The sequence below is a fragment of the Salmo salar genome, chromosome 06, assembly GCF_965601325.2.
Source record: "Salmo salar chromosome 06, fSalSal1, whole genome shotgun sequence".
NCBI classification, from domain to species: domain Eukaryota; kingdom Metazoa; phylum Chordata; class Actinopteri; order Salmoniformes; family Salmonidae; genus Salmo; species Salmo salar.
Genome location: NC_138296.1, coordinates 38,009,825 through 38,021,836, shown reverse-complemented (window position 1 = coordinate 38,021,836; position 12,012 = coordinate 38,009,825). Strand labels below are relative to the sequence as shown.

Here is a 12,012-nt window from a genome sequence, read left to right as displayed (position 1 = left end):
GCTACAGAGGGTGGTGTGGACAGCCCGGTACATCACTGGAGCTGAGCTCCCTTCCAACCAGGACCTCTATATCAGGCGGTGTGAAAGGAAGGACCAGAAAATTGTTAAAGACTCCAGCCACCCAAGCCACAGACTGTTCTCTCTGCTTCCACATTTCAAGCGGTGCCGGTGCATCAAGTCTGACACCAAGAGGCTCCTGAACAGCTTCTATCCCCAAGCCATAAGACTGCTGAAGATCTAACGAAATGGCTACACGGATTAACAGAGTTGACTCTTGAATTTTATTTTTGCACTGTCTCTATGCACACTGACAGGTCCCTATACACTCACGCACACTGACACTCCAACACACACTCACGCCATCATTTTCTCACACACATAATATGCACATACATTTATACTGACTCTACAGTCTACTGCTGCTTCTCTGTTTATCATATATCCTAATGCCTAGTCACCTTACCCCTATATACATATCTACCAATGGAGGTTGGTGTCACCTTAATTGGGGAGGACGAGCTTGTGGTGATGGCTGGAGCACAATAAGTGGAATGGTATCAAACACATGGTTTCTATGTGTTTGATGCCATTCCATTTGCACCATTCCAGACATTATTATGAGCTGTCCTCCCTTCAGCAGTTTCCATTTTATTTATTTAACCAGGCAAGTCAGTTAAGAACAAATTCTTATTTACAATGACGGCCTACCCAGGACAAACCCGGACGACACTGGGCCAATTGTGCGCCGCCCTATGGGACTCCCAATCACGGCCGGTTGTGATACAGCCTGGAATTGAACTAGGGTCTGTAGTGACACCTCTAGCACTGAGATGTCATGCCTTAGACTGTTGCGCCACTCACCCAAAGATCTACCTCTATTACTCCAGTATCCCTGCACATTGTAAATATGGTACTGGAGCTGACTGACCCTGTATATATTATTCTTACTTACTTTCTCATGTTCTTCTTATTTCTTATTTCGCGTGTGTTTTTGTTCTACCTTATGTTATTTATTGTTATTACATTGTTATTCATTGCAGTTTTGTTGGGTTTAGGGCTTTGCAAGAAATGCATTTCCCTGAATTTGTGTATGTGACAATAAACACCTGAAACTTGTCACTTGATGTCCATTGATTAAGTTGTTTGATATCCACCAGGCGTCGCACTATCATAAAAAACATGCTTTCATACCAGTCCTGTAAAATAATTCACCTTTGAAGTTGCCTAGGTTTGAGTGGTTTATAATAGATCACATTTAACATGTGTGTAGCTAGGTCTATACTACCCTGCGTCTTTTCTCACACATACGTATTCTACATTGTTAAATTGCTAGTTGTGTGTTATTTTAGGCCTACCCCATCTATTCCCTCTTTATTTATAACCCCTCCCCTCCGCGTCATTAGCTATAACAACGGCATCTGACTCTAGTGAAAGTCAATTAAAGCGTCGTGGGGAAACTGTTTATACTCTATTCCTTGACTTGAGACACTCGCTCAGGCATGGAAGCTGCATGCAGAGGGGTGGTGAGGTTGTGCGCAGTCGTAAAAAAAAATGAAAAAAAGAAGACAAATACCTCGCCATAAATCGTGGCAAGCCGTCTTATATTTACACGTAAACAATCCCCTAAAAATAAACATACCAATTTACACGATAAATGTTTACGAAATTCAAAGATTTAAATGTAATCTATCGGCAATGACAAAAGTCGTAAAAATACATTTGAGGTAGGCTACTCTAAATGAAATGCCACTGTGTATGTTATGGTGAAAAAAAGAGAAGGGAGGTGCAGGAGGGAATACGACAGAGGAAAAGGAGGGGAATGTAGAGAGGGCAGATCTAGGACCCGTCTAAATTGTTTACCCCTATCGTAATCTTAGCACATGGAGAAAAAACTGACACCAGATCAGTGCACTCTCTGCGGCCCGTTCCACACCACACCAATCGGGACGTACACGATAGAGAGGAAATCGTGTTCCTCACCAGTCCGAACACGCCACTAGAATTCACTGAACATACTGCGAGAAAAAGAACGGTGGTAAAAAGAAGGCTAGGAGAAAGAGGTGGAAGCAAAGAAGGGCTTAAAATATATATTGATTGGGAGCGGAGGACGCATTGGCGTCGCAAGGAGAAGATTAGTGATTAAAATAATTTCCTAACATTTTCTATATTCGGCGAAGATAGGAGTATCGTTAGCTAGCTAGCGGAATGTGTAGCTAGCTAATTAGCAAGGAATTAGTGTTTTGTATTTACTTGGTTTACGTGTTCTATTGTGACTATTTTTCTAACGCTAGTAATCGTGTGAAATGTGCACGAGCCACACATGGTCATGGTCTGTATTGATTAGACAATAACAATCTTGCTAGCGGTACAATACATTTGGCCAAGAAGACCAGCTACAATCAGCTATTTGCACATTCAAGGAATAGCATTCCTTATCCCAGAATAGGGAAGAAGTCAAAGGTTTTAAAAATTAGCTAGACTTGTAAGTGTAGACTCTGCCGTCCAATGTTAATGTCGACCGACGTCGCATCCATAATGTTACCCGTTACTCGGGGAATGATGGACCGGGAAAAGGACATTGATACAGCAACTGGACCCCACTTGAACACGACCGGGGGTCCAGCAGCAGTAGTCCGGGGAATGAAACGAGGGGATCCAGAGCAAACAGCTGCAGTTTTGACCGAATTAGCAGGAGCAGAGTGCAAACGGCCAAGGATAGACGGGACGGTGGGTGTTGGTGACATTGGACAGGTAAGGAGTAGAACATCAACAAATGAAGCCAAATTGCTGTATGTTTCCGTTCAATGTGTTGTTTTCATTGAATGTGTGCAACATTGTAACCCCTGCATTAGACGATTTCATTTCAATAGCACGCTACGTCTATTGTTTCAAGAACATCAGTGGGTCATGATTCTGCTGACAGGCAGGCCCACCCATCAAAAGCATGCCTCGTCGCATCAACTGCAGTAACGAACGTGCGGTAGAATTACAATCTAGGTACAAAACGTGTCTTGCACATTGCTCTGTGCTCGTGGCAGCTAGACTAACACCATGATTATGGCCGAGGCAAAGGTAATATGATAGCCCACAGCTTCTCGGCAATGACAGTTAAGCTACAGCATAGATCCGACGATACGTAAAGGCCTTTCATGCATTTACGTGCACTGCACATATGTACACACTGATATTCCCGCCTTTACCACGATGTTCTGTCTTTGTCGGTGGACATCGCATCAAAGCCACCGATACAGGAGAGAACCCGCATTGGAAACAGTCATTTGTGCCAGTCCCCCTGGTCTGTGATTGGAGCTAGGTGTTAAAAAGAGGAGAGAGACAGGGGGTTGGGGGAGGGGTCACTATGGGAGAGACAAAGAACAGACCCCTATTCGTGAATAAGGGAGTAGGAAGGAAAGGGTCTTTAGGATACCTTGCCTCTAGCTATGGGCCTCTCCATGACTTGACTGCTGATACAGCATAGCAACAGTGCTCTGCTCTTCGGCTAACCAGTGATATTACACGCACATACAGTATTTGTAAGCATCGTTGAAAATAGCTGACATAGTGTTTTTGTTTGGGGCTGCGGTCAAACATGGTTCTGGGTCAGCTGTGGATAATTGAATCCTGGGGATTGGGAAAATGCATCAATTGGCACTGCTGCATACCTATTGCAATGACAAATGGGCAGGCCATGTGTCTCACACTATATAATGGATGAATGGTGATGACAAAAGGTTACGTGTAGATGGTGTGACAATGAGAGGTGCAACAGGATCTCACTGCCAATCACTTATATTGATCTCCTGCCATTGTGGGTCAGGCTGGAAATACACCCACAGGAGAGAGGGAGGAAACAGGAGGATAGAAGGCAAGATTTACAGTATGAGAGAGAACATTTTAACGCGAGAGAAGGAGAAAGATGTAGAAAAATCCTCTATGCAGCTTAGGTTTGACGATAACGAAGGGTAAACATTAGGAAATTACGATGGTGGTTCTTAATGTTATTAGACTGGATTACATCATCCAGTCCTGTAGGTGACACCATGTTCAGTGCTGAGAAGATGAGTTCACTAAATATTTTTGGTGTGGCGATGGATAGCTATTTGATGTTCATTGCTACCCAGAGGACAGGATGGGTAACAGCCTAAATCATGGGTGACATATTAAATGAGAGAGGAGTGTCCTCTCATCTCCTTCCTCTTCTTTTGTTTCCGTCATCCTCCCCCTAAGGCATATTTCCAGATTGCTAATTAACTCCTGGTCCATAGAATTTGAGTGTGCACTGCCAGTGAGACAAACCTCCCCGCCCCTGCTCACTGTCTCTACCGTCCAATCTCTCTCTCTCTCTCTCTGTTTCCCACTATGCAGTATTGATGTGCCCTAGCCTAGTCCAGCCTGATAGTGTACAGTGTGCTGTATATGCCTCCCTCCAGCTCCCCGAGAGCAGATTTATCCTATCGTTGGCAGTAAAGAGGCTTTGTGTCGCGCTAACGAGATCAAAGCTCATTTAGGAGAGGGCATTAACCAGACTGATCGCTTCAAGGGGAGGAGAGTAAAGGGGGGAGAGGGTGGGCGAGTGTTGAAGGGGAAACTATGATATAAACAAACCATTAAGATGCTACAGTTTTGCACAGATAAGGTCCAAAGGTGCAGAATTCTTTGAAACTATCAGGCTACCAGGGAATGTTGACTAGTAATAGCGGGAACATTGGCTGTCATTAAAACCCCAAAGGAAAAAAGTAGGAGTTACAGTGTGCAGCACACTAGTGGACACTCACTAATGGTTGTCGCTGAACTTTGAGCGCAATGCAACGGTGTCACCCTTGACCTTTCACCCCTTGAGATAAGCTCAAAATTGTCTTCAAGATGTTGCTCAACACAACAGTGCTCAAACTTTCCCCCCCTTTTTTTACAGTCCGTCACTCATTTAATCAGATGCAGGGCCTGCCACTTACACTCACATGTTAACTCTGGACACTGGTTATTGTTGTCACCTCCCCTTCTACCCCACTGCCCCCAAACTGTCATATGTACTTCCATCTCCGCCCGCGAATGTCTCCCTGTCGGTAACGTTGATTCATCCTGTCTTCTTTCTCCTTTATTTTGTCCCCTCTGCTCCTCAGCATATCACCCTCTGTCCGACCCCTCCATCCCTTCTTCCCCATCCCCCTCCTCCCTCACCATCTGTTGACCTCATACCATTTTGCCCTCCTCCCTCCACTGCTCTCTTTTTCTGGCCATTTGCTCCAACTCTCAATTTCTTGACTTTTCCTAAAATAGAAAGTGGGGGGAGAGAACCCAGCAGAGCAACGCCTTTTAGTTGAGCATACAGAGAGAAAGTCACTGTATGAGGTGTGTCTGTACATTTCTGATCCGTATGGTCTGGAGCTCCTGGCCCTTAGAGCAGCCACACCTCATAACTACCCCTCTACTGTAAATGAGTGTAATTAATACCAAAGTGGATGGTACCCTGTTAAATTACTGTCTGTATCTGCATGGAAGAGGGTGTCATGAGTTTCGTTGAGTGTAATAAAAGCTTGAAAAACTTTAGACTCAATGGGGACCTGAAATGCAGACCAAAGCGCCATATGCCCCGCAAAAGAAAGTGTGTGTGTGTTTTAACAATGAGTATCAAGTTCAGACCCCCCTCCCCCACCCTTTAAGGAAATATAAGTCACATGACATTCTTGGGGTATGAGTCATTGTCTCCATTTCTTGGTCTCTTCTTTTTGCTGTTCACTTCTAGTCTTTGTCTTTCTTAATCCCCACATTCTTCCACCCCTGTCTTTCTCTCCTAATTTCCATCTCACTCTCTTGTTCTTTCTTTTTCCTCCATCCCCCATTCGTCTCCCTCCCCCTTTCCTCCAGACAGATTGATTCCAGATGTTACCAAATTCTTCTCCCCTCCCTCCCCCTGTTCTAACCTAAACTCCTCCCTCTTCATCCTGCCTTTCTACTAGAACAAATCGTTTTTTTACTGCAACCTTGTTATGTATTGAATCGTGTGGGGTAGTTCTGGTTTCCAAGTGATGCGCTACATAGTTTTTTCACCGATGGTGCCTTGTCAGAGTTACACACTCGGGTTTACATTGCCAGAGGCATTGGAGACCTGCGTCCTTTCAAATGTTCAGTGTGTCGCATCTTCGTCAGTCGTCCACTGTCCAGTCGTCCACTGTCCAGTGTGTTGCTGAATACAGCACTGTCCGTTCGGCGGCTCTCCCACTTTAATGCGGCGCACTGAGGAGTATGTTCCCCCAGGGGACGAGGCACGAGGGGGAAATTGGTTCCAGATGAAACAGGAAGTGGAGAGGTGGAGACAAAGAGAGGGCTGTTTTATGTAGGAGAGGGAGACCGGACACTGCTGGACTGAGTAGCATACATCTCACTCCTCTGGCATGGGTCATGTATGCTATAGTCTGTACTGTCCAGACAGCATCACACATCAGTCTGTCACTCACTTCTGCTGCTCACTACTTAAACGCTTTCTGTGCCCCGTCAAATGTTGTCCCTCTCTACTTGTTTGATTGACCTCATTCCCCTTTCCTTCCTCTTTCCCCTCCCTGTTTTTGCTCTGCCGCTCCCTCCCTCTACCACTGCCATGTCTCATTGTGGTGTGGCTGTGGAGCCCCATCCAGGGTTAGTGCAGTAAGCACAGCCAGCGCAGCTAGCTTTCTGAGAGGGCATCTCTCCCGTGCTGTCGCCATGGTATCCTGAGTCGGGCATTTCCCATGATTGGTTGAAAAAATTGTAGTAGGGAGGGACCAATTCCCCCAGGAAGCAGGTCGGGGCAGAAGCAGGAGGTTACCTCTGTCTGGTTACAATGAAGAGGCCGCGACCACCTTTTTACTACATTACACCAGCACTGGCTGCTCACTGAATGGAAGCTAATGGAGATACTGTATGAATTTAAAATGAGTTGTTGACTCTTGTCTTTTAGCACAAGCACAATGGAAACATTTTCACCCTTTTTAACACATGTAGGATGTTCCACCCTCCTTCCTCTGAGCATGATTGAAAAGGCCGGAGTCTTGTTACTCTGCCTATTTTCCCTGCACAGTGTACTGCTCGCATGCCAGACAGGATCGCTGGAATCCTCTCTCCTTACTGTTGTCAATATCATCGTTTGGTTTAACCTTTCCCCTATTGTTATATCCCGCCCCCTCTCCCCCATTCTTTTCCCTCCTCTTACATCGCAATGAACAATGGCTCTTCTGCCAGGGGGAGAGGGAGGGGTGACAGAAATAATCTAATTACAAGTAATTACAGATCAATTAACCACAACACTAGATTCTGGGGCATGGATGGGGGAAGGGTGCTCTTTGTTGTTGTTGCAGAGTGCAAATTGTTTTGTCTGCTGTATAAGGACCTGGCCTGGCTGCAGAATGATTCACCAGCTGCTCTACATGGTTGAGGCAGCGCTCAGGGTCTAAACTAGAGGTCGACCGATTTATGATTTTTCCATACCGATACCGATTATTGGAGGACCAAAAAAGCCGATGCCGATTTTTAAACAATTTATTTATTTATTTGTAATAATGACAATTACAACAATACTGAATTAACACTTTTATTTTAACTTAATATAATACATAAATACTATCAATTTAGCCTCAAATAAATAATGAAACATGTTCAACTTGGTTTAAATAATGCAAAAACAAAGTGTTGGAGATGAAAGTAAAAGTGCAGTATGTGCCATGTAAGAAAGCTAACGTTTAAGTGCCTTGCTCAGAACATGAGAACATATGAAAGCTGGTGGTTCCTTTTAACATGAGTCTTCAATATTCCCAGGTAAGAAGTTTTAGGTTGTAGTTATTATAGGAATTATAGGACTATTTCTCTCTTTACGATTTGTACACTGCTCAAAAAAATAAAGGGAACACTAAAATAACACATCCTAGATCTGAATGAATAAAATAATCTTATTAAATACTTTTTTCTTCACATAGTTGAATGTGCTGACAACAAAATCACACAAAGAATCAATGGAAATCCAATTTATCAACCCATGGAGGTCTGGATTTGGAGTCACACTAAAAATTAAAGTGGAAAACCACACTACAGGCTGATCCAACTTTGATGTAATGTCCTTAAAACAAGTCAAAATGAGGCTCAGTAGTGTGTGTGGCCTCCACGTGCCTGTATGACCTCCCTACAAGGCCTGGGCATGCTCCTGATGAGGTGGCGGATGGTCTCCTGAGAGATCTCCTCCCAGACCTGGACTAAAGCATCCGCCAACTCCTGGACAGTCTGTGGTGCAACGTGGCGTTGGTGGATGGAGCGAGACATGATGTCCCAGATGTGCTCAATTGGATTCAGGTCTGGGGAACGGGCGGGCCAGTCCATAGCATCAATGCCTTCCTCTTGCAGGAACTGCTGACACACTCCAGCCACATGAGGTCTAGCCTTGTCTTGCATTAGGAGGAACCCAGGGCCAACCGCACCAGCATATGGTCTCACAAGTGGTCTGAGGATCTCATCTCGGTACCTAATGGCAGTCAGGCTACCTCTGGCGAGCACATGGAGGGAAGTGCGGCCCCCCCAAAGAAATGCCACCCCACACCATGACTGATCCACCGCCAAACCGGTCATGCTGGAGGATGTTGCAGGCAGCATAACGTTCTCCACGGCGTCTCCAGACTGTCACGTCTGCCACATGTGCTCAGTGTGAACCTGCTTTCATCTGTGAAGAGCACAGGGCGCCAGTGGCGAATTTGCCAATCTTGGTGTTCTCTGGCAAATGCCAAACGTCCTGCACGGTGTTGGGCTGTAAGCACAACCCCCACCTGTGGACGTCGGGCCCTCATACCACCCTCATGGAGTCTGTTTCTGACCGTTTGAGCAGACACATGCACATTTGTGGCCTGCTGGAGGTCATTTTGCAGGGCTCTGGCAGTGCTCCTCCTGCTGCACAAAGGCGGAGGTAGCGGTCCTGCTGCTGGGTTGTTGCCCTCCTACGGCCTCCTCCACGTCTCCTGATGTACTGGCCTGTCACCTGGTAGCGCCTCCATGCCCAGACACAGCAAACCTTCTTGCCACAGCTCGCATTGATGTGCCATCCTGGATGAGCTGCACTACCTGAGCCACTTGTGTGGGTTGTAGACTCCGTCTCATGCTACCACTAGAGTGAAAGCACCACCAGCATTCAAAAGTGACCAAAACATCAGCCAGGAAGCATAGGAACTGAGAAGTGGTCTGTGGTCACCACCTGCAGAACCACTCCTTTATTGGGAGTGTCTTGCTAATTGCCTATAATTTCCACCTGTTGTCTATTCCATTTGCACAACAGATGGTCAATACAAATGTATTGTCAATCAGTGTTGCTTCCTAAGTGGACAGTTTGATTTCACAGAAGTGTGATTGACTTGGAGTTACATTGTGTTGTTTAAGTCTTCCCTTTTATTTTTTTGAGCAGTGTATTTCATATACCTTTGACTATTGGATGTTCTTATAGGCACTTTAATATTGCCAGTGTAACAGTATAGCTTCCGTCCCTCTCCTCGCTCCTACCTGGGCTCGAACCAGGATCACATCGACAACAGCCACCCTCGAAGCAGCGTTACCTATGTAGAGCAAGGGAAACAACTACTCCAAGTCTCAGAGCGAGTGAAGTTTGAAACACTATTAGCGCGCACCCCGCTAACTAGCTAGCCATTTCACATCGGTTACACCAGCCCAATCTTGGGAGTTGATAGGCTTGAAGTCATAAACCGCGCAATGCTTGAAGAATTGCGAAGAGCTGCTGGCAAAACGCATGAAGGTGCTGTTTGAATGAATACTTACGAGCCTGCTGCTGCCTACCATCGCTCAGTCAGACTGCTCTATCAAATATCAAATCATAGACTTAATTATAACATAATAACACACAGAAATACGAGCCTTTGGTCAGTAATATGGTCGAATCCGGAAACTATCATTTCGAAAACAAAACGTTTATTATTTCAGTGAAACACGGAACCCTTCCGTATTTTATCTAACGGGTGGCATCCCTAAGTCTAAATATTCCTGTTACATTGCACAACCTTCAATGTTATGTCATAATTATGTACAATTCAGGCAAATTAATTACGGCCTTTGTTAGGAATAAATGGACTTCACACAGTCCGCAATGAGCCAGGCGGCCCAAACTGCTGTATATACCCTGACTGTTTGCACGGAACGCTAGAGAAGTGACACAAATTCATTTTAGCAGGCAATATTAACTAAATATGCAGGTTTAAAAATATATACTTGTGTACTGATTTTAAAGAAAGGCATTGATGTTTATGGTTAGGTACATTGGTGCAACGACAGTGCTTTTTTCGCAAATGCGCTTGTTAAATCATCACCCGTTTGTAGAAGTAGGCTGTGATTCGATGAGAAATTAACAGGCACCGCATCGATTATATGCAACGCAGGACACGTTAGATAACTACACATGGTTGATGATATTACTAGTTTAACTAGGGATTATGATTGATCGTTTTTATAAGATAAGTTTAATGCTAGCTAGCAACTTACCTTGGCTTCTTGCTGCCCTCGTGTAACCGGTAGTCAGCCTGCCATGCAGGCTCCTCGTGGAGTGCAATGTAAGGCAGGTGGTTAGAGCGTTGGACTAGTAACAGGAAGGTTGCAAAAACAAATCCCTGAATCCCCCCTGAACAAGGCAGTTAACCCCCGTTCCTAGCCGTCATTGAAAATAAGAATGTGTTCTTAATCTGACTTGCCTAGTTAAATAAAGGTAAATCGGTGGCCAAAAATACCGATTACCGATTGCTATGAAAACTTGAAATCGGCCCTAATTAATCGGCCATTCCGATTAATCGGTCGACCTCTAGTCTAAACCAAAAGGGTTATCATGCTAACTTGCATAATCCTTTGTGAAATGTGCCCCCTTAAGTTCCCTGCTTCTTTCCTGCACCATACGTATTTTCATAAATGTATTAGGGCTGGGAACTGCCAGGGACCTCACGATACTTAGGTGCCGATATGATATGTATTACGATTCTATATGTGTTGCGATTCCAAACGTATTGCTCACCATACGTCTGCTGCAGAGGGACTAGAGCGAGCCATGAGAAAACGAGTTTTGATTAAAGTGCTGAAAACAAGATGGAGAACAAGCTAAGAAGGAAAAATACAAACATAATATTGCGATATTGTCAAAATGATGGCAAAAATGATATCCTGATATCTTACTGTATACATTTTTGCCCCATCACAAGTAACAGCTAGGCTATTTCTCCTCTGGAGCATATTACTTTGTTAGGGGTAAAGATTGGAGCTGAAAAGCGACTTCACTGCAAAATGTTAGACTCCTGTTGAATCACATCACATTTTCCAAACCCTTACCTCTCTCTTTTTACTTTTTTTTTTAGAACAACGACCCTTTAACCCCAGGTTTCCTTGGATACCCACCTCACAGCCAGGTAAGAGTACCATCTTACTGAAATCTTTAATTTAGATATAATTGATGGATGTATCATGGAGTTTCATGAAACACATTATAGTACTTCAGAAGGCCCAACACGAACATAGCCTACAGAAACTGACGACATTTTCCACTCTGAATCAATTTGATCTGCCTGGCTGCTGTGCGCACTTTTCCACAATCCACATTCCCCTGCTCTCTTTCCCTTTCTCTCTCTAATTTCTTGTGCTCTCCTTCCATATCGAGTGGTGCAGCGGTCTAAGGCACTGCATCTCAGTGCAAGAGGCGTCACTACAGTCCCTGGTTCGAATCCAGGCTGCGTCACATCCGGCCGTGATTGGGAGTCCCATAGGGTGGCGCACAATTGGCCCAGCATCATCCGGGTTTGGCCGGGGTTTTAAATATCGGTTCCAGTAATGAGTTCCTTATGTGCGCCAGACAGGGCTGTTTCTGAGAGTCTCTTATCTGCCTGGGAGCAGCAGCACAGCGCTGTGTCTTCTGTCTGTTGTCATGGCTGATATGCGAGTGCAGGTCTCTGGCAGAGCCACAGGAGGGTGGTGTTGGTCTGCCTGCCTGCCCTCCTTCTCCTCAACATGATGGGTCTC

General features: G+C 45.1%; 1 protein-coding gene across 4 annotated transcripts in view; it reads left to right on the top strand.

Annotated features, from left to right (window-relative positions):
* Positions 1-1,858: 1,858 nt before the first annotated feature.
* Positions 1,859-12,012, top strand: part of LOC106607090 (RNA binding protein fox-1 homolog 2) — a 49,451-nt gene continuing 39,297 nt past the window's right edge. For 3 of the 4 annotated variants that reach the window (XM_082976530.1, XM_082976531.1, XM_082976532.1), the window contains exons 1-2: positions 1,859-2,751; positions 11,355-11,405. In XM_082976530.1, coding sequence (XP_082832656.1) covers positions 2,506-2,751; positions 11,355-11,405 — 297 coding nt within the window. In that variant the 5' untranslated portion in view covers positions 1,859-2,505. The remainder of the gene's footprint in view (positions 2,752-11,354; positions 11,406-12,012) is intronic. The other variant, XM_082976529.1, reaches the window with a different exon arrangement.